The 24201-nt window shown below is 39.3% G+C and overlaps 1 protein-coding gene across 4 annotated transcripts in view; it reads right to left on the reverse strand.

Annotated features, from left to right (window-relative positions):
- Positions 1-24201, reverse strand: part of LOC145354025 (triple functional domain protein) — a 641321-nt gene that overhangs the window by 375586 nt on the left and 241534 nt on the right. For 3 of the 4 annotated variants that reach the window (XM_080205115.1, XM_080205124.1, XM_080205143.1), the window contains exons 3-5: positions 18390-18504; positions 6708-6900; positions 3425-3937 (exon numbers count right to left, since the gene is read on the reverse strand). In XM_080205115.1, coding sequence (XP_080061241.1) covers positions 3425-3937; positions 6708-6900; positions 18390-18504 — 821 coding nt within the window. The remainder of the gene's footprint in view (positions 1-3424; positions 3938-6707; positions 6901-18389; positions 18505-24201) is intronic. The other variant, XM_080205134.1, reaches the window with a different exon arrangement.

Raw genomic sequence — 24201 nt, forward strand, 5'->3', positions numbered from 1 at the left:
AAATTTGCCGATGACACCAAGATTGGTGGGAAGGCAAATTGTGCAGAGGGTGTGGAGTGTCTGCAGAAGGATCTAGATAGGCTGGGTGAATGGGCCAGGAAATGGCAAATGGAATTTAATGTTGGCAAGTGCGAGGTGGTCCACTTTGGTAGGAATAATGGTAGGAAGGATTATTACTTACGTGGAGAAAAACTGCAGCAGGCGACGGTGCAGAGGGACCTCGGGGTCCTTGTGCATGAGTCGCAAAAACCCAGCTTGCAGGTGGTCAGGAAGGCGAATGGGATGCTGGTCTTCATAGCGAGGGGGATTGAATATAAAAGTAAGGAGGTCTTGCTGAGGCTATATAGGGCATTGGTGAGGCCGCAGCTGGAGTACTGTGTGCAGTTTTGGGCGCCGTACTTACGCAAGGATATTTTGGCCTTGGAGGGAGTGCAGAGGAGGTTTACTAGGCTGATGCCGGAGTTGAGGGGGTTGAGCTATGAGGAGAGGCTGAATAAACTAGGCTTGTACGCGTTAGAGTTTAGAAGAATGAGGGGAGATCTCATTGAGACGTATAAGATGATGAATGGGATGGATAGGATAGAGGTGGAGAGACTCTTCCCACTCAGAAAGGACAGTAGGACTAGGGGGCACAGCCTCAAAATAAAGGGGGGGCGGTTTAGAACGGAGTTGAGGAAGAACTTCTTCACTCAAAGGGTGGTGAATCTCTGGAATTCTCTGCCCGTTGAAGTGGTGGAGGCTACCTCGCTAAATATTTTTAAGAAGCGGGTTGATGGGTTTTTGATAAGAGAGGGGATTAGGGGTTATGGGGAGAGGGCGGGAATGTGGAACTGAGCCACGACAGATCAGCCATGATCTTATTGAATGGCGGGGCAGGCTTGAAGGGCCAGATGGCCTACTCTTGCTCCTATTTCTTATGTTCTTAAAGACCAGCTCCCCAAAAGCTTGTGCTACCAAATAAACCTGTTGGACGTTAACCTCATGTTGAGGCTTCTTACTATACTTTCTTGAACTGCTACAATCCATGTGGTGTAGGTACACCCACAACACTGTTACGAAGGGGGTTCTAGATTTTGACCCTGAAACAGCGAAGGGACGGTGATATAGTTCCAAGTCAGGATGGTGGCATATAGTGAAACTTGCATGTGGTGGGGCTCCCATCCATTTGCTGTCCTTGTCCTTCTAGATGACAGAGGTTGTAGGTTTGTAAAGAGCTGTGGAAGCAGGTGATTGGTTGTAGGGATCTTGTAGATGGTACACAAATTGCTGACATTTGCATCAGTGGTGGAGTGAGTGAGTGTTTAAGCTGGTGGATGTGGTGCCAATCAAGTGGGTTTCTTCATCTGATTTGAGATTGAGCTTCCTGAGTTTTGTCAGAACTGCACCCATCCAGGCAAGTGATCTGTATTCCATTTCACTCTTGACTTGTGTCTTGCCGATGATGGACTGCTTTGAGGAGTCAGAAGGTGAGTTACTTGCCTCAGAATTCCTAGCATCTTGCAGCCACAGTATTTATAAGGCTGTTCCAGCACTGATTCAAGTTAATAACAATCCTCAGTATGTTGACACTGGGGAATTCAGCAATGGTAATGCCATTAAATGTCATGAGGAAATGGTTAGATTATCTCTTACTGGAAATGGTCATTGCCCAGCCCTCATGTTTGCGAATGTTACTTACCACTTATCAGCCCAAGCCTGAATCTTGTCCAGGTCATGCTGCATATGGGTAAAGACTGTTTCAGTACAAGTCATGAACGATACTAAATAGTGTGCATTCATCCCTACTTCTGACCTCAAGAAGGAAGAAAGATCATTGATGAAGCAACTGAAGATGATTGGACCTAGGAAATCCCAAAGCAATGTCCTGGGATTAAAGTGACTGACCTCCATCAAGTTCAAACATTTTCCTTTGTGCTAGGTATGGCTCCAACTACTAAAGTGTTTTCTCCCAATTCCCACTGACTCCACTTTTACTAGCGCTTCTTGATGCCAAACTCATTCAAATGCTGTCTTGATGTTAAGGGCAATTACTTTCACATCTGGAGTTTAGCTCTTTAGTCCATGTTTGGAGCAAGGTTGTAATGATGGCAGGAGTTGAATGGCCCGGGTGGGACCCCAATTGAACATCAGTGAGTAGGTTATTGCCACTCAATGACCCAATCTATCACTTTACCAAGAGTAAAGTGATGGGACGGTAATTGGCCAAATTAGGTTTGCCCTGCTGTTTAAGGACAGGATGTAGCTGGGCAATTTTCTGTACTTTCAGGTCGATGCCAGTGTTGTATCTGTACTGGAAGAACTTGACTAGGAGTGTGGCTGGTTCTGGAAAACAAGTCTTCAGTACTATTGCTAGAACGTTCTCCGGGCCCACAGCCTTTGCAGTTTCCAGCGCCTTCAAGCATTTCTTCATATAATGTGGAGTGAATCGAATTGGTTGAAGAATGGTATCTGTGATGATGTCAGGAGTCAGCAAACTGGATCATCCATTTGTCACTTTTTTTTATTCATTTATGGTGGATATTTACTGCTATCCCCAATTGCTCTTGAGATGAGGCGATAAGGCGCCTTATTGAACTTCTGCATTCTTTGTGGTGTAGATACATCCAAAGTGCTGTTACGAAGGATATTTCTGGAATTCCAGGATTTTGACCCAGGGACAGTGAAGAAATAGTAGTATATTTCAAAGTCAAAATGGTGAGTGACTTGGAGGGAGTAAATGTTTGCAGAAAGCATGCCAATCAAGCAGGCTGCAGGAAAGAATAGCAGATTTGCTTCCCGAAAGGACACTAGTGAACTAGATGGTTTTTATGGCAATTGGCGATAGCTTCCTGGTCACCATTAGTGAGAAGAGCTTTATTAATTGAATTTAAATTGTACCAGATGCCATAATGGGATTTGAACCCTTGCCCCCAAAGCATTAGCCTGGATCCCTGGATTATTAACCACCTCCCTCCTAATATATCAATTTTAAAAATAACTTTATTTTGGACTTCACTTAATATAACCTCCCCTGGTCTCCATTTTCTGATAAACAATGGAGTGTAATGCCAGAAGGTCCCCAAGATCAATAGATCAAACCCATTGTCTGCAAAGTCAACTGTTGACTCTATATTATTCTATATGTGACTGGATTGCTATACAAAGAGCTGACATGGACTTGATGGGTTGTAATGACTCTATCACTCTTAATTTGTTCGGAAAGGATTTATAATCCCTACACATTCCTTCATCGTACAGCATTGACAAATTACTCTGCATAATAAATTCAAAAGATGTTCAGCTTGTACTCATAAATAGAGTTTACATGCTAAACTTATAATGTATGAATTCAAACTAAATTCATGAATATAGACCAAGTATACCATAATCGATCCAAGACCAACAGGAGTTGTTTACAAATTCTGAATAATTCACTAAACCTCACCTTTTCTGCATCTTGTTCAAACAGCCTGAGCTGAAAGCACTGATCCAGTTTCAGCTTACGTATATGCCACATTTGATGCAGATGCTGCCTGGTTGAGTGCAGTCTGTCCAACATACTGGACACTTTTGGTACAAGACCTTGAAAGTCTGCATTCCCTGATATGGAGTTCTTATGGGGAAAACTTTCGCTACTTTGAATCCTCTGCAGCAATTTTTGCCCTTCTAGGTCCAGCTCTTCAATTGGAGCTTTGATGACTTTCTTTTTCAGTAGTGTATGCTCATCAATCATCTTTCTAGCTCCTTCCAAGTCCTGAGGAAAGTCCTTTTTGGCTAGCATCTCCTGGAGTTCTTCCAGTCTGGACAACATGTGTGAAGCATTACTTATGAAGTCTTCAAAGGCCACATGGATCTCAATCCACTCCTCGTGGTTGTATTCCAGACAGCCATCAAACTCAGGAGTGAGCTGAGATGGGTCAACAACTTTGGTAAGACCTTCTATGGACACCATGGTGGTCTAAAAGGAAGACAGAATAAAAACATATGTTATTCTTGTGAGTTAGTCATTATTGAAAATTACACTTTAGTGGTACATATACTATGGATCCTGATGTCTCTTGTAGATCAACTTCCATTTATTCCAGTACAACTCTTGCTTCATGCCTTTCACAACTGGGGTTCTGAGATTTTTCCTCTCCGCAGTACAGTAAGAGAAAGCAAGAGCATTTAAGAAAACATTTAAGAAACAAGATTATCGATAGGTAATAAATAATAAAATTACAGAAATAATAACATTACAGAAGAATACCAATTCTAGAACTTTATTCCCAATTCTGTGGAAAACACCTGGTTTTCATCTTGCACATATACAACAAGATGGTTTGTTTCAAAAGAGAAATAGACTACATAGCGGTTGGTCATGTAAACCCATGCCCAATGCAGCAGTTTCGAACATTCTCAAAAATGGTCTGTAGCAAAACAGTGGTTGTAACACTGCACTATGACGTTAACTATTTGGAGACTGTTTTGTAAGACATTTAACTGGCAAATATAATAATCTTCCAAAGTTTGCAAGATCATCATTTGTTTGGAAAATGAAGCAACCATTACAATTTTTTAGTTACTTAAAAACCGTTTCCCATTTTAAACTTCAACCTCATGTCTTTTTTCTGAAGCTTATACTTCATTTAAATCAAAACATCAGGCAGAGAAAAACACGATTTTAAAAAATTTGATTCCAGAGGGCTAACTTTTACATCATCGTTATGCCAATAAGCAAATTTATTAGCATTGTTAAATCAAATTGTTCCCCAAAATGAGTTTAAACCTTTAAGACAAAAGGGATAATTAAAACAGACAGTGCAGGGTTAGGGTGCCAGGACTAAATTCTGACTTTATTTCCTAACATTACTTCTTGATGTCTCTGCAGTATTTCATAAGGCGAACTGTGGCATTTTCTCAGTTCAATTCTCCTCCATTTTTAGCTCTATGGATATGGCTATTCACAGTTCCACCACTATTTATCTAATTGCAGTCAACAAATCTCAAACAATACCTCAAAGCTTCACCTTCAGAGTCACCATAGGTTTCATAATCAGCTCTATTCCTCCTCCTCAGCTACACACTCTGGCCCTTGACAGGGTTATTTACAAGCAAGGTTTCTATAAGCACATTAATTATATCCAGCTCTATTTTTCCACCACCTCCATGCAACCATACTACTATCCAATGTCAAATTATGAATGAATAACGATGAAACAAATAGGAAGACTGAAACCACTGTTTTTCAGCTACAACATTAACTCCACTCTCTTACATCTACCACTTACACATATTGTAAAAATATAACAGCACAGGAGGAGGTCATTCAGACTGTCAAGTATCAGTTTAAACTCGGGTGTGCCAACTCAATACAAGAGCAATTTAACTCATCCAAAGCCCTGCAATTTTTTGCTCTTTGGGTGTTTATCTTGTTCGCTTTGAAAGTCATGATTACATCTTCCCCATCATCCTCTCAGGCAAGGATATTCCAGACTACTGCTTAGAAACATGTTTCCTGGAGTTTAAGAACAGAATCGTATTCACTCTAGTCTGAACAGAATAGGGACCAAACCCAAAACTCATCCTGTAGTCCAGTGAGCCAGGGATTCTTTTTGAATAAAAATGTTATCATCAAACTGAAAGTGGAGCAGTCCACTTTGGTAGGAATAATGGTAGGAAGGATTATTACTTACGTGGAGAAAAACTGCAGCAGGCGACGGTGCAGAGGGACCTCGGGGTCCTTGTGCATGAGTCGCAAAAACCCAGCTTGCAGGTGCAGCAGGTGGTCAGGAAGGCGAATGGGATGCTGGCCTTCATCACGAGGGGGATTGAATATAAAAGTAGGGAGGTCTTGCTGCGGCTATATAGGGCATTGGTGAGGCCGCAGCTGGAGTACTGTGTGCAGTTTTGGGCGCCATACTTATGCAAGGATATTTTGGCCTTGAGTGCAGAGGAGGTTTACTAGGCTGATGCCGGAGTTGAGGGGGTTGAGCTATGAGGAGAGGCTGAATAAATTAGGCTTGTACTCGTTAGAGTTTAGAAGAATGAGGGGAGATCTCACTGAGACGTATAAGATGATGAATGGGATGGATAGGATAGAGGTGGAGAGACTCTTCCCGCTCAGAAAGGATAGCAGGACTAGGGGGCACAGCCTCAAGATAAAGGGGGGACGGTTTAGAACAGAGTTGAGGAGGAACTTCTTCACTCAAAGGGTGGTGAATCTCTGGAATTCTCTGCCCGTTGAAGTGGTGGAGGCTACCTCGCTAAATATTTTTAAGACATGGGTTGATGGGTTTTTGATAAGAGAGGGGATTAAGGGTTATGGGGAGAGGGCGGGAATGCGGAACTGAGCCACGACAGATCAGCCATGATCTTATTGAATGGCGGGGCAGGCTCGAAGGGCTAGTTGGCCTACTCCTGCTCCTATTTCTTATGTTCTTATGTTCTTAATTCATCAGGAGAAAGCCTCGTCTTAACAGCTCATGAAACTAGTTTCTTAAACTATCTCCATGCACTGTTTATCTGTGTTAAACAATTACACTGCGTTATGACAATAATGTTTTTGTTTTCACAAAATGTATTTAGAAACGTTTTAAATTTTCTACATTATCAAATTGCTTTGCTCAATGCAACATGGTTAAAATAAGCTTTCAAAATGTAGGATGAAAAGACAGTTAAATGGTGTAGCCAAAAAGGTTATTTTAGAAGTAGAGAAACATTAGTTTAATATTTATATTTGGAAGTACCTCAAATTCGAACTTAGAACTGCCAAAGTTAGTTCTTTGCTTCTGCCAGAAGTTGTCTGGCTTGATGATCAGTGCAACGTGAATACAGCCAGGAAAAGACTCCTGTAGAATCTTCAGCAGCGGTTTAATGGAGTCCCATTTGGATCCACGCATGTCAACTATCACAGTGAACCCTCGCTTACATACTTCCTCACTGGAGAACAGAAACATAAGTCACATTTTGAAAATATGTACAAGGCAAATCTGACAGCATAAAAATAGCAACAGAAAATTAAGACCGACAGTGACATGGTTTTAGAATTTGACTGATACCTTTCAGATCTTTTCAGGTCAGAAAAAGACTACAACTTGACTTTGTTCAAATCAGTGACCTGAAACAACTTTTGCTTTCCCTTTCCAAGCTTTGGATCTGTGGAAGTCTTTGCTGGAATACAATTCAATAGATGCCGAGCACTCGCTATCATCCTGCACTCAACCAAGTGGTTATCATTCATGTGTGAACCCAAACAGCCATGGGTCAGCAGGTTATTTGAGTATCAAGAGGCAAGTCTGATGCTGCTTTCACCATATGTAAGCATTTATAGCAGGAGGGAATGCATAATGATTAGGAATTGGAATCAAGTTAATCTTTCTCCTCATTAATGCAGAGTGCCAAATCAATTTCAGCAGTTTTATCACTACTCTGGTTGAAATTAGCTGTTGCAGCACAGAATAGGGACCAAACATAACATTTTTGCAACTTTATCTTAATTCTACATTAAGGAGGTTGAGAAGTGACAGAACACTACAATCAAAATCTAATTGATGACTCTCCATAACAGTGGACAGGATGCAGAAATGCAAAGAGAATTAAGAGTGGGTGATTCCATTTGCATATTTCAAAGATGATACTACTTCTCAAAGACGTGAGCCTGGAACATTTCAGATCAGCATGATGAACATCTTGTCACAAGATTTTAATGAATTTGGCTAGTCTTAACCCAGTTTCATGTGGCACCAATCAACAAGCACAATATTGCAAATTATAACAGCTTCATCTTAATCATTTTAGCTCAGTTAAAAGCATCTTCTAGGGATATAGTTCAGTCAAATTGTTGGAACAGAATAAAATAGATGTTTCTCTAAATCCATTGTGCTATAATTTGTTTTTGGAGTATGTGACATTGGCTTTAAGCACTGAAAACAGGAAAATACCCATTGTCTTTAGCGCTAACAGCTGTTAATTTGATGAGCAAAAAAATTGCTGAAATATAAAACAGAAATCCTGAACACATACATGTATGCAGGGCAATATCTGATAGAAATATGAAAAAATTCCAAATACCATAATAAGTCCAACAATGCTGTTTTGTGACTAGATGAACCTGACGAATAACTGGAAGTAGAAGGCCTGCCAATTTTACTTTCCTAGTCTTGTTTCAACTTAATTATTCATGAGAATTTGTGCCTTTTTCTTTTAGCTAGGTACTTCTACAGTTGAACAAAATAATATAGGCGTTAAATCAGAATCTAGGCAGTAATTGATTTTCTTGGAACAAAACTGTTGAAGGCAACGGCAAGGAAGCATTTTTGCAGGTTGCAACAGCATAGGCATTGTGGCAAGTGAAGACCGGAAGGGAGCTGTGAGTTTGAAAATTAATTTGAGCTTTTTCCAGGGGATGATGGAAAGAATGGTGAAATTGGAAGAGGGGGTAAAATAAGAGATGCAGCTGCCAATTATGATCAGTGATCAAGACATTAAGTGGATGGAGCATTTATATGTGAAGTTGAATAAGGCTTTGGAGGGCAAAAAATATTGAAGATTTTTTATGAGATATGGCCTTCCATTCTACTGTTTCATTCAAAGTAAATTCATCACACCAAACAAATATTTAAAAATATCTCCAAAATAAGTATATGCCACATATAAATAAATTGCATCCCTTTTAATACAGCTGCATGAATCTGACCTTTGAGCCCACGTGACAACACTAGCTCTCAATATAAAGGTATACGGCCTTGAATGGAAAATTACCTCAAGAACATACCCCATCTCTGAATTATTAGACTTTTTGTGTCACTTATTTGTTCATTCATGATGTCAGGGTCACTGGCGAGGCAGCATTTATTGCTTATCCCTAACTGCCCTTGAGTGTGTGGTGGTAAGCAGCCTTCTTGAATCACTACAGTCAATATGATCAGGTACATCCATAATTCGGAAGGTTTCTGACCTAGCAACTGTAAAGGAATGTAATATAGTTCCAAGTGAGGATGGTGAGTGGCTTGCAGGGAAACTTACAAGTTGCTGGTGTTCCTATATAACCGGTTTGCTCATCTTTCCAGGTAGTAAAACTCTCAGGTTTGGAAGATGTTGGAGGAGGTTTGATGAGTTGCTTCAGGGATCCTGTAGATGGCACATAGCTCTTCCCACTGGGTGCTAATGGTGCAGGGAGTGAAAACTTAAAGTGGCAGATGGGTGCCAATTAAGCAAGCTGTATTGGCCTGGATGCTGTCAAGTTTCTTAAGTGTAATTGGAGTTGCATTCATCTAGACATGCAAACAGTATTATACCATATTACTGACTTGTGCCTAGTGGACAGGTTTTGGAGAGTCAGAAAGTGAGTTACTTGCTGCAGAGTTCTCAGTCCTTGACCTGCTCTTGTAGCCACAGCTGTCCCAGTTAGGATTCTAGTCGAGAGTAACTCCCAGAATGTTGATCACAGAGAATTCTGCAGCAATAATGCCCTTGAATTTCATGGAGATGGTTAGGTTTTCTATCATTGGAGATGGTCATTGCCTGGTGCAAATGTTACTTGCCACTTATCAGGCAAGCCTGAATGTCACCCAGGTCTTGCATTGTAGGAGCAGACATTACTTCATCGTATAAGAAGTCACAACAGGACTGAAAATTGCAATAATCAAAGAATATACAGATTTGACTTTACTATGGAGGGTCACTGAGGAAGCAGTTAAAAATGACTGGAGCCAGGACACATTATTGATGAACTCTTGCAACAATGCTTTGCCTCCAAATGCCTGAACCAAACCAAATTCTTCACGTGTGCCTTGCAGATGGTCCACAGGATTTGAGAAGTCAGGACGTGGGTTACTTTCAGCAAAATTCTTGGTCATTGACCTGATTTTACAGAGACAATTTTTATACGACTGTTCCAGTTCAGTTCATAGAAGAGTCAGAATCCCTATAGTGCAGAAGAGGGTGACTTGCTCCATCAAGCCTGCACCAAGAACAATCCTAGAGCCCTGACTCCATAACCTCACACATTTAACTTGCTAAGCCCCCTGGCACCAAGGGTCAATTTATCATGGCCAATCAACCTAACCCACACATCTTTGGACTGTGGGAGGAAACTGGAGCACCCAGAGGAAACCCACATAATACAAGGAGAAAGTGCAAACTGTACACCGTCACCACTCAAAATTGAACCCGGGTCCCTGGTGCTGAGAGGCAGCAGTACGACCACTGTGCCACCATGCCACTTTAGTTTCTGGTCAACTGTCAACTTCTCCACCAAAAAGTGTTGACAGTGGGTGATTCAACGATGATAATGTCACTGAATGTCGAGCGGACGGGGTTCAATCCCAAATCACGGAGATGACTATTGCCTGGCATGATGCAACTTGTCACTTATCAGCCCAAGCCTTAATGCTGTGAAAATCTCCATTTCTGACCATAAGATGGAGGGAAAGTCATTGATGAAACAGCTGAAGATGGTTAGAACACAACCCTGAGGAACTTCTGCAGCAATATTCTGGGGCTACAATTTTATGACAGTTGTAAGTTTTAACTTGACTTCAAACATTGACAAACACTTTGCTAATCCATCACAAGAAATGTCAATGGCATTCAATTTGCATACATCACTGTTAAATAAATGGGATCATTAATGACAACATGCAGATTTTTTAAGGAGTGGCGGATACAATAAAGAAATAGAAGTATAAGTATAAACCATGATATATTGTAACGGATTAATGTAAATACTTAAATAGCCTGAATTTAAACAAATTCCAGAAACACAACACTAGCAGTTACCATTTATTTTGGCATACTAAGCAGCACTGCTGTCTAACTTTTCTTTATAAGAAGTCTCATAACACCAGGTTGAAGTCCAACAGGTTTATTTGGTGTCAAAAGCCACTAAGCTTTCAGGGCACTTGCTGCTCCTTCGTCAGGTGAGTGGGATTTCAGTTCACAAAAAGAGCATATAAAGACACAAACTCAATTTACAAAATAATGGCTGAATGCAAGTCTGTACAGTAATCAAGTCTTAAATGTACAGACAATGTGAATGGACAGAGGGTTAAGCACAGATTAAAGAGATGTGTTTTGTCTCCAGCCAGGACAGTTAGTGAGATTTTGCAAGCCCAGGCAAGTCATGGGGGTTACAGATAGTGTGACATGAACCCAAGGTCCAGGTTGAAGCTGTCCTTATGTGTGCGAACTTGGCTATCAGTCTCTGTTTAGTGACTCCGCGCTGTCACGTGTCGTGAAGGCAGTCTTGGAGAACGCTCACCTGAAGAACGCTGAAGTGTTCCCTAACAGGAAGAGAACACTCTTGCCTGGTGACTGTCCAGTGGTCTTCATTCATCCATTGTTGTAGCATCTGCATGGTCTCCCCAATGTACGACGCCTTGGGGCATCCCTTCCTGTAGCGTATCAGATAAACAAATGTTGGCCAAGTTGCAAGTGTGTGTGCCATGTACCTGGTGGATGGTGTTCTCATGTGAGATGATGCATCCGTGTCGATGATCTGGCACGTCTTGCACAGATCGCTGTGGCAGGGTTGTGTGGTATCATGGTCACTAGTCTCCTGAAGGCTGGGTAGTTGCTGTGGACAATAGTCTGTTTGAGGTCACATTCCAACCATTATTCTGTAAATTGAGTTTGTGTCTTTATATGCCTTTTTTGTGAACTGAAATCCCACTCAGGCGCAGTGCTCTGAAAGCTCGTGGCTTTTGCTACCAAATAAACTTGTTGGACTTTAACCTGCAGACATTCTTGAGACTTCTTACTGTGCTTACCCCAGTCCAACGCCAACATCTCCACATTATAACTTTACTTTTACAGCTGATAATTAGCACAAGCTACTGTAGAATATACTGAACTCTTTTTTCCATTAAGTCAGTAACTACAATTTAAAAAGTACTTCATCTGCTTTGAAGAACTTTTGAAACATTTTGTTGTCATGAAAGTGTAGTATAGGAATCATCTGTCTTGGGTATGTCACTTCTGTATGGACCGCCTCTGGGTATGTCACTTCTGGATTAAACATCATCTGTTGTGGCAAATTCATGAATGTCAGAGCCTTTCGCAGCTGGCACAACTGATCAGTGTTTGCCCAAGGTCAATTTATGTTTTTCTTTCTGCTAGGTGCTCTCATCCACCATGTGATCATTTATTTTGCCCTCTGCTCCTTCCACACGCTTCCTGGTTGCTTGTCTTCAATTACTCCCAGTCAGCAGCAATGGTTCCATGATTTGACTCCGATCCAATTTGACTTCCATGATTTGACTCTGATCCAACTTAACCTGAGGTCTTTTCTGCAGACATTCTTGTTTGCAGCATGGTGGCACAGTGGTTAGCACCGCTGCCTCACAGTGCCAGGGACCACGTTCAATTCCGGCCTCGAGTGACTATCTGTGTGGAGTTTGCACATTCTTCCTGTGCCTGTATGGGTTTCCTGCGGGTGCTCTGGTTTCTTCCCACAGTCCAAAGATGTGAAGGTTAGGTTGATTGGCCAGGATAAATTGCCCCTTGTCAGGGGAATTAGGAGGGTAAATATGTGGGGTTATGGTGATAGGCTAGAACCTGGTTGGGATTGTCGTCAGTGCAAGCTCAATGGGCCAAATGGCCTCCTTCAGCATTGTAGATTCTAGCCACAAAGAATGTTTGGTAATATGGCCGTCAACCATTTAGTTTGTATGATCCATCCAAGTTTTGTTGATGACTCATGGCATAATATGTAGGCTATCCATGCATGCTGGTGTACTTCCATATTCAGCACACTCACTGCAAGGCATTATATAATGCAAGTGTGTTTTTTAAACTTACTGTATTATTCTCCTTGCAAAAAATGCTAAAGCAAATCATATTAGATGTAAGATGTGAAAGAGTTAAAGTACGCAGTGCCCTTCAAGTCTATAAACCTCCTAAAAGCAAACATAACAGAAAACTCAATATAATAAAGGCAACACACTACAGATGTTGGAAATCTGAAATAAAAACAGAAACTGTTCGAAAAACACAGCATATCTGGCACCAACTGTGTAGCAACAGCGTTAATATTTTAAATCTGTATGATTCTCTTTCAAAGCTGAAGATAGAAGTGTGATGGATTTTGTACTGTGGAAGATGTGGAGCAAAATAAGAGGTCATGGATAGGCTGGAGCTCAGAAAACACTTAATAAAGATGTTGTGGACTCGAGACAAATAGTGTTAATGACAGCATTAAAGACTAAGGAAGATGCTAATAGTAGCCTAGAGATCAGATGGCAGAATGTGTTAACAAAACACAGGTCAGTGTTCTCTGAAAGCAAGTTTGAGGAGAAAAGAGATATGCAAAGACTTCTCACAGAGGGTGGTGAATCTCTGGAATTATCTGCCCCAGAAAGTGGTGGAGACTGAATCATCGGAAGTATTCAAAGTAGAGGTGGATAAATATTTGATAGATTGAGGAATAGAGCACTATGGGGAAATCAGCCATGACATATTGAATGGAAGGGGCCAGCTTGAAGGATCTGATGGCCTATCCCTGCTTCCATTTGTTGTGGTCTTGTGTTCATTGGAACATTGCAGAAGGCCAAGGAAAGTAAGCATGAAACCACAATGGAGAAATGAAATAGCAAGTGACAGGAACATCGGGATCGTACTTGCAAACAAGCCATAGTGTTCGTAATCATGGGGCATTATTTTGTACCTAAGCTAAGGAAACCTGAAAAGCAGTTTTCATCATAACATATAGAAATAATGACCGAGGAGAACATTTGAGTGGGTTTTAAGGGCTGTATTTGAACCTGGCAGACAACATGATATTTATTTGTGTAAGACATTTAATATTTATTGAAGAACAACATGTTGGCAAACACTATGGGCCAAATTAGTAGATAGATTTAAAGCTGGGGACAGGACAAAAACTTCCGGCAATGGCTAGCATCTTTCTACCATCAGATCACTTTGAAAGTGGATGGATAATAAGTGACGGGTTTACAACGAAGGCCCTTAGATGGCCTACTAATGACACAATGCAGGCACGAAATGAAATTTTCCAGTCAAAACATGGATCCAGGATCAAGACAACTTCCAAGCTGTAGACAAGGGGAGCACAGTAGCACAGTGGTTAGCACTGCTGCTTCACAGTGCCAGGGACCCGGGTTCGATTCCCAGCTTGGGTCAGTGTGTGTGCGCGGAGTTTGCATGTTCTCCCCTTGTCTGCATGGGTTTCCTCCCATGCATAATTTACAGGACCTTTCAACTGTGGCTTCCCCTCTCGGTCTGAAAGACATACTGGTTAGGTGCATTGACCTGAACAGGCACCGGACTTGGCTACTAGGGGAATTTCACAGTAACTTCACTGCAGTGTTAATGTAAGCTTTACTTGTGACTAATAAATAAACTTTAAATTTAGGGACCAGCATGCCATCCAAATTTCTGACCCACCAAATAGTCACGATTGTGAGGTCAGAGGCCACCAGCAGAGGACATTACCCTGCACAGCAGCAGTCTAGGAGCTGTGACCTGTTTTATTGATGACCTTTGAACAACATCTTCAGAGGCATCTTCCCTCTTGGGGCATCAATTCTTTCTCTCCCTCTTTTGCATGCATTAGTTGCTTCAAATTAAAATTTTTGGATAAATATAAACCCCGAGAGGTTGTGAGAAATATTCCAGCATGTAACTGTAAATGCAAGTTTAACAAGAGAAATTACTGATACAAGTAACTGTCAAATTCCAAATACTTAAAGGTCTGCAAAAGTGCAGTCTCGAGTGTCATTTTCCTTAGTATGGAAACAACTGAAGTTGGCTAGCTTTCAAACTCCTGACAGCCAATTGGTGAAGTAGGAGACCAGAAAATAATATTTAGTTTCATATGCATTCAAGAGAGAAACATTGCAACTGTAGTCTGCCCCCATCCCCTGCACAGAGTCCATAAATATCTCTAATATGCTCAAGCAATCATCCACTCAATGTCCTCCACTTGTATATACTTAATTTATACAAATAATATAGCACATTAGTTAATGGTGAAAGAGTACATCAAAAAACAATACCCAACATTCAAATTTGGTGTGCCTTATCGAAGATAATTTGGGACCACAGTTCAAACATACCAAGTATTTAGGGATTTCATAGAGATGATTGGCTTGGAATATCTGTTTCAGCTTTATAAAATATAGTGTTGAACTAATTTACAATACACCTTTTTTTAAAAGCACACTGGAAATAGCTGAAGTGAATGTACAGTACATCCATCACATCGCATGCCCATTTCAGTTTTAGATATTATTGGAATCACCTGCCTGCAATCTACACCGTGCAAAAAGTTTAGTGAAGATCCCTAGCTAACAGTCATTCAGAAAATGATAAATTATAAATAGGTAATCAAAAGTTTTCAGTTTGCAAGTCTGGAGTCTCAACTTCTAATATGCTGCAAGCAATTTCATTCCTGCTTAAAAAAACCATGCTCAACCAAATGCAAACAACTACAGCCCTATGATTTACAGTACACTGAAGTGAAATAGAATTTATGGTGATCTGATAATTCAGCTTATCATGTTACAGTCAAACAAATGTACTTGTGGTTTTCAATTAGTCAACTAACCTGCACAGATGGTAAATCATGTTGGAAAACTATATTTTAAAGTAACATGTCAATTCTGATTTCTCCTTCTTCACACAATGCACCCTAACAGTTTATTCACTACCCAACTTCAAAGATCACCATTAATTGTTCAATTCATCCATTTTGAAGCAACCAATAACCAACAATAATTCTCATCAAATAAAATATAATCACATATTCTTAGGTTGAATAGATCAAAGCCTGTTGTTCACATTATATACACAGAATAAAAGATATACAAAGTTACAAAATTTGTAACTTTGTATAGATCTAGACAGAATTAATGGGAACAAAGGAAGCTTTGCATTTAAATAACACCTTTACCACAGAAAACTGTCCTTCACAGAGAACAAAAAAAATCATGTAAAAGGCTCCTATCGGTTATTTAGATGGAATGGCCGAGGGTCTAATCAAAGAGATGTTTTCTAAACTTTTAAAGGTGAACAGGGTTTTATGGAGTTAGTCCCAAAGATTACAGCAAATGCAGATACAAGTTCTACCGAGAAAGATGGAATAGAGATAGAGGGAGAGGATGCACAATAGTCAGCAGGCCAGTGGCTCAGCGAGAGACCAGTGTGTTGGATAACGTTCGTGGGAGGATGAACAAAACAGAAAATGTGAAATCTTGCACAAGGAAAATATAGGCTTATGAAACAAAAACCTCAACTAGGAAACAGAAAAAAATACAGTTGCTGGAAACAAAAGCAGAAAGTGGTCTAAATACACAGTAGTTTAATCAGATCTGAAGTCAAAGGCAAGGCATTTTGAATGTGGCTCAAAGCTGAGCCTGAAGTTATACTGAATAAGAGAAAAGATCAAAAATTATACATGGATGACAGTGAAATATTTGACCAAATGCAAGAAAACAAATTACAGTGAAGACTGTGTTTACAATCAATCAAATGACAATTTGAAGTCGTAAAAAAAAGAAAAGTTACCTGTAGCTGGCAGCAAAAGTAATTATTTTGTATGAATTGCTTAGCAGATCACATTTGAAATAGTCAAAAGGATAGAAAGTATCAAAAAGATGATTCTGGCATAATGGGTGGGATTTTACGACCTTATTCAGACGAGACCAGAAATTCCCGCCAAGCTTGACGGGCATTTCCATTGTCCGCCCTTCGCCCGCTCCCATTGTGGTGGGACAGGTGGTAAAGTCCGGCACTGCTTGGCCACTATCCCTTTACGACCTACACTGGCTTCCTATCCCCCAACAACATCTTGCATTTAGCTCCTAAATTCTAAATTTCCCCTCAAACTCATAGCCTTTGATTTTAACTTAGCTGTTACACCCCTTCATCCCACCTTAATGGCTGAGCTTTCAGCCTCCAGGGTCCCCTGACAATCTAGAATTCCCTCTCTAAATCTCTCCATACTTCCCCATTTACTCCACTAAGAAGTTCCTTAAGCGTATTCTCTATGACCATTCCTCATAAGTGTATATTCTCAGACCATTCTGCTTTTGTTTCCAGCAACTGTGTTTTCTTTTCTATTTCCTAGTTGAAGTTTTTGTTTCATAAGTCTATATTTTCCTTATGCAACATTTCACATTTTCTTTTTCTGTTTCTGATGACATCTATTCTATTTTTTATGCCTTTGTGAAATGCTGAGGACACATTCTCTATATCAAATGCACTACAGTAACTCAACTCGTGTTTACACTTGCTGCGATTTGCAAACTTCCCAATCTCTGCATATTTGAGTTTGTAGAAATAAGCATTTGGTAAGCAAACTAAATTCAAAATTTTGGTACTTCAAGTAAGCCATGATTAAGTTCATTTCTGACCTGTGGACGAATTTGAAATATTCACTTGAAAGTATTTTAACTGAAAGTATTTTCGTACATCGTAAATTTGGTTCTGACCACTACTCAGTCTACTTGAAAGTCACTAGCAGTTTTATATATTTCAGTCTTGTGCATTAAATAAAATTCCTTCGTGAAACCACCAATTTTCAGAATGGTGGTTTCCATACGTTCTTTTACTTCCTAATCACAATCAGTAAAAATGCCATATATTCTGCCTCATTTGTGATTAGGTTTAAAAATGAATCCAAATTAGGTCACCAAAAAATTATACACCTGTGCTTTAAATCATGATAGCTAAAACATTGGAGGCGATTCTCCCAGCCCGCTGCAATGCTCTACGAGCACAGCAGGCCAAGAGACATCAGCAGTAGCCACTTCACGGGATTCACATTGGGCGCCACAGCCTCCTCACATTTCCCACGGTATGTTTTGTGGTGTCATCAGCTCTGAGCCAGAAATCAGCGCAGAACTAATTATCATATAGAAATGTGATCGAAATTGACATTTCCATATGATTAGCAGGCCCAGGCATTCTTCGAGCTATCGTCTCCCACCCCCACAAAAGAAAATCTGCCATTATGTGATTCCTGACCTATGGCAATGAAGTTAATTCTTAACTGATCTCTGAAATAACCTAGCAAGACCAATTAAGAATAGGCAACAAACACTGGTCTTGCCAACGCCACCCACATCCCTTGAAAGAATTTTGTAGCAGTACTTGAAATCCGACATTCTCAGTTACAAAGAACTATTTTTCAATGTTCTCCATATATTTATCATCCTTTATTTTGCGCTAAGTAAAATTCAATTACAAAGAAAATTATAGCACAGGAAGAGCCTTTTGGCCCTCCAAGCTGCACCGACCATCCTGCCCGACTGAACTAAAGCCCCTAAAAATCACACATAATTATGTTTTTATTATTGGTTCACATTTTGAAAATAATAATTTAAGAACTTTGGCGGGAAAATATAGTACTGTAAAATTCCTACACACTTACGTTTTTTGAATAAATAAATGCGGTGCATTTGTCATACCTGGGGATATTAGCTAAGTAAGAGATAAGCCGCCTAAGATCTTCTTGTCTTATTCTGTCATGGTTGCTACGTGCTGGAAATGTCAAGACAGGACCACCACGCTTATCTCGTCCACCTGGAGAAATAAAAAATCCAAAGAGAAATAAAGACAAGCAAGTAATAACAAATGCAAATCTTCAGTCTTCTCTGAAAAATGATCCTGTAATGAGTTTCCTTACCAATTCAAATGGAAAGAAACTCATTTTTCAAGAGACTATGTCTTATAAAATATCGCAAACCCAAACAGTGCAATATATTATTAAATATTGATTGTGATCAGTATAATATCTATAGTCCTAACATTGTCATTCTGAGACGTCAAGGTACCTTGCAAGGCTGGCATTGAATATTCTAATGCCCTCTGAATGGTCTCCAAAATTCTATACCCCTTGAAATTGTGGTCATACAAACTCTGCTGCTTCTGCTTTAACCCACACCACGTTCTATTCATCTGTCTCCCCTGTGTTCACAGACTACACTGGCTCCTGATCAAACAGCATTTTGATTTAAAAATTCTCATCCTGGTTTTCAAATTCCTCCGTGGGCTCGCCCTTCCCTATCTCTCTCCCACATCTCCAAGATACTTCCGCTCATCAAATTCTAGCCTTCTGAGCATCCTAATTTTAGTCACTCCATAACATTCAGTTGATTAGGTACTAAGATCTGGAATTCCCTTTGTACAACTCTCAATCCCTCTCCCTTGCTTTCCTCCTTTAAGATACTCCTTAAAACTGATCTCTTTGACCAAGCCTTTGGTCATCTGACCTAATTTCATCTTTTGTGGTTCAGCACTATACTTTGCTTTATAACGTGAAGCACCTTGTGATGTTTTACTACCTTACAGTTGTTATATGAATTGCTGTTGTTATTGATCAGCCCTACCTACCTTACATCACTAAATGCCTGACACCTACACAGAGGTCAGGCACTCCTCATGATTGTGCTGTAAAGATCAACTGCACGCACATCTTAAAAATCTGATGTTCCAACATTCTACAATGCAAACCCACCTCAGTTGGAAATTCCTCATCATGTGTTAAGTAGCCAAAAAAAATCAGTCTCATCATCTGGTAGCTGCCACAGTGAGGTATCCCATCCCTACTACTGTTTATCAGATGAAAAATCTGCCTGATTTCAAATATCTGAAAAAGACTATGAAATCTACCTTTCAGGAAACACATACTCAGGATCCACGTATCCAAGTGTCAGGAAGGTGCTGGCATTTCATCTTCATTTAAATTATAATATTGCATGAGCAGGAGCCTTAAAGAAATATGCTTGATAGATCCAAAATCTGTCTAATTTTAGTACAAAATCAATTGCATATTTAATCTTTTTGTTCTGACCACCAATACCATCTCCTTTCCTCATCCACTATCTCAAATTAATAAAACTTTTTCAAAGCCTTGGAATTCTATTTGACTCCGAATTATGCTGCTGACTCCACATCTTCATCACAAAGCTGATTTATTTCCACCCCCCTATTTGAGTGCATTGAGTCCAGGATCATAAATCATCCTTCCCACACTAATATGTTTATTCTAAAAGTTCCAGATCACCATTTTAAGTTGGACTGCAATGTCTCACGAACATGATAAGCTTAAACTGCAGCATCTTTGTCTTTAATGAGTCTTTAAAATTAGGGATTTTCTGTAGAAGAACATTATTTACTTTTATTATATAATAAGTGAATGTTGTACATTACTAACACATTGTGAATTTAAAGCTTGACAATCATTCTAAAAGCTGCAGTTGCCTGGGGCCATTTTTGGATGCATCTCTGCAATTTTGCCCAGGCCAGAAAAATTGAAAGACCACCAATAAGAACGAACTATTAGCTTTGTTTGATGGCTAATGCCAGCAGTTGAATAAGTTTGGTAACCAAATTCCAATTTGAATATCACTAACAAAGTAAGTCTTTCCATGAGGCTGCACCAAATGAAGGTGCCAGTAAATTGCAGTTCTTGTTTATAATTGACCCCAAAAATTCCAAAGTTTTAGAATTGATTTTTGTTGAAACACTACTTACTTAATTTAATATCTATTGAATAACCTCAAAGAAACAAAATTTCCATAAAGATACATTTGTTTTGTTTTACAGAAACTCCTAAGCTTTGAGGAATGATTGATGGCTGAAATAATGCTTCAGTTTTGATAAGTTGCATTGTTGAGAAGGTTTTTGCTTTAAACTTCAGAAGTCAGGACAAGTTTGTTCAAGCATAACTCAGAGCATTACCAACAGTTGTGACACAAGTGTTGTCTCATTAACATAAGTTGGGAGGAGCAAAAATATAATGACCAGTGTAAGAATGTGCTTCGCGTTAAGGTAGGCAGCTGGAAAAGGCACTTGCAAAACAAGTACAAGAAAAATTTTAAATGCCTTTGAGAAGAAATGTTCCAGAAGCTGGAATGAGCAGAAAATGCAGAAAGTGGAACTGTTCTGGATCTAGCAAATGAAATTTAGATTATCACAGACATTCTACACTTTTACTTAAGCTTCATCTAAATATGGACAAAGAGGAAGTGAAATTTAGCTAATACTTAAACAAATGGAAAACAAATAAATCTTAAAGTATGTTGTGTTATTTTCAAAACTGGATATTACTATCATGTCTTAAATTGGACCAAGCTCAGGTTGTGACACTAATTCTGAACTGAACCAGTCTATCAAACTGAATTTAGCTAAGACTGTGTTATTATAAGTCCTGACATCATTGTTTTCCTATTTATGGTTAGGCTGCAAAATTGCACCATCATTTACTGCACAGAAATAGTGAAATAAAGTAGATGCGAGCAATGCATCAAATCATTCCTTTTGTTCAATGTTGATAATGGTTTGATTGTGCCAACAGTTACTATTTAATCAGTGTGGTGCTTTGATCCTTTTGAGTTGTGTTATGCAGAAGATTTTTTTTAAATGGCTCCACGGATACTGAGAGATTCGCAGTTCAGTTTTTTGCTAGAATGACCGTTCTGTAAAATACAATGCTTTAAAACAGTGTGCTGACTGTTGGACGTTGCAGTTGTCACATGCCCTTATTATCCCAAAAACTATTATTCTTAGGAGAGGAAAATGAACAGCATGACAGCCATCTATTTTACATCTGCAGGAATAGACAGAGAACTTCTGATTTTTTTTCAAATTCTATAATAGAATAAAACTATTATTCAGTTTTAAGATTTGCTGGATTAAGATTAAGATTGTTAATCTACAGTTTTATTACTTTAGTTTTATTTTTCTGTTCAAATAATGAGAAAGGAAATATCTGAATCTAGTATTTAAATTACAGCTATTGTCTTCAGGACTCCTGGATTGTATCATGAACAATGAAAACAGAATAGGCTTGCTTGAAGGGTAGAAGCAGATAAAGAAGCACAAGGTCTGTGCCTGGGCACAGAACTTACAGGGCCTGAGTGAATAGGTTTTTAGTAGTTCAGGAATTTGGGTGATTCTCAGTGTAGAAAGGCTAAGGAAGCCACCAATTAGATGTACAAACACATGAGTCATTGGGACAAAGAACAGATCATACCTTTCACCCAAGGATCACTGGAGCAATGTAATTTTCAACTGTTTCTTGTAGACTGCTTAAATACGATAATACATTAATTCTCACTTTTGCTTAAATAAAATAATAGCTGTTTACAATATGGATTCTGCAGGGATTCTATGGAGTCAGCTTCTAGCTATTCAACAAGACTTCAAATTTATTATACATGAAAACGTAAAATCTCAATTGCTGTAGTATTTGTGTTCACAAATTTGCACTACAGTCACAATGAGGTTCATTAAGTATGTGATCAAATTATGTGATTAACTCCAACATTTTTTTCCATCAATTTGAATTGGACATACTCTTACCACATTACTTTTCCAGATTCCACAGCCACAAACTGCCGAAAAGCTGCTATAAAGGAGGGTGGCAAGTGCAAAAATAGAAATCAGATCTGTTAACATTGCTAAGCAGCAAAACTACTGATGAATAAATAATAAAATGTTTAATTGTGGGTCCAAAATTATCCTTCTACTGAATCTGAGTATATTGATCTTGCTCATTTTTATCCCAGTAAAATATGACGGCATATGAGGGGAGTGACAGGTACATGAGAATACAGCACCCTTCCCTGTGGCTCTGGATGCCAGAAAACAGGTCAACTCAGTGGCTAGAGTGTCATGCAAAATGATGTAAACAATATAGGTTCAATCTCTACACCAGCTATTCAATGAGAGCTGTTTTTATGTCTTGCACCAAGCTGGCTATGTACAGTATTCTCTCTACCTAATGGAGAGATGCTTATGGTTCTTTGCTGATTATGTCGAATTATCTTTAATTACCTTTGTGGATAAATGCATCAGACAGTGTGTTTTCTGCTCCATCTCCAATAGCTTTACATTATTCCTCACGTGTAAAGGCATTGTCTAGAATTGGTACTCCAGTTGGGGTTGGACCAGTGCTCTACCAAGGGTCATCTTAAATTTTTTTGTACTCTACGCTTCCATTTTTAATTCCCAGGGCCCCATAAATCTTATAATCTAATATCTCAATCTGCTCAACGCGCTTCCAAAATTTGTGCATGTACACCCCAGATTCCTCTACTTCCTATATATACCCTCTTTTAGAATATCCTTCATTTTATATTGCTTCGGCTCATCCTTCCTTCTAAAATGTATCACTTAAAACTTGATTGCACTGACGACATGTCCACCCATATCACCAGCCTGTCAAAGTCCTCTTGAAGTCTATCAATATCCTCCTCACAGTTCACAATACTTCCAAGTTTTGTGTCATGTACAAATTATGTTTTAAATATATTTTTGTTGCAAAATTTTCTTCTTTTTTAACAAATAATGTAACAAACTCTCAAGGATTAGTATGATTTTCAAACAAGTACAGATAGTAAAAGGCAAAAAACAAATCAACAGCTAGTTCACATTATTCATCGTTCCCAGCATTTCCTATCATACAAATAATGAAAGGATATATCGACGGATAAGGGGCTATCAGGATACAGTCACAATTGGCTTAGTGCTGCACAATCAAGCTCACAGGATAATGGCAACCGAGCTACAAAGCTTATGAAAAGCAAATTTTTCAAGTAATTTCTGCCACTGCTTATTCAATCATATAAAATACAGGATTTTAGCACAAAAATGGTGGTTAAACACTTGGGCATGCACCAAAGGATGTTTTCCCCATTCCCAACTACCAACAATACAATGTATTTTCCCAGGATATAAATATAAATACAGGGGATACAGTTCAGGATTAACAAATCCTGATTTTCACAGTGTAACAGGTGACAAATGCCTCTGCGCTCATGTATCATACATAACAGGAATTAAGCAGAGATTCTATAAGCCTAAAATAACTTAAATATGGAAATAAAAGGCGAGCACGAATTCTGGAGTTCTCCTCACCCACTGTAGGGCCCTATCTACTATCTCCATATTAAACCATTTGCCCAGCTCCCTGCAATGGCGCTATTCACTTCAACAACGATTGTAATATGGCATATCAGGTGAAACAATTCACCACTACAAGTGCCAGGGTTATAAAACAAGACGACAGACAAAAAATTCACAGCTCTAGTACCGTGTAACCCACACAACACACTCCTAAGATGCAAGTACATCCCATGAAGGATAAATGAATGTCTCTGGATTCACCATGATATCAGGATAAAGCAATAAGTGAAAATTTGTTACCATGCCCACTCACAGGATTGCTCCTATCAATGTGATAAATCACGTAGCTGGATCAATTAAGAGATGACC

Source organism: Carcharhinus amblyrhynchos, chromosome 2 (assembly GCF_965287045.1).
Source record: "Carcharhinus amblyrhynchos chromosome 2, sCarAmb.v2.hapA, whole genome shotgun sequence".
Taxonomy (NCBI): domain Eukaryota; kingdom Metazoa; phylum Chordata; class Chondrichthyes; order Carcharhiniformes; family Carcharhinidae; genus Carcharhinus; species Carcharhinus amblyrhynchos.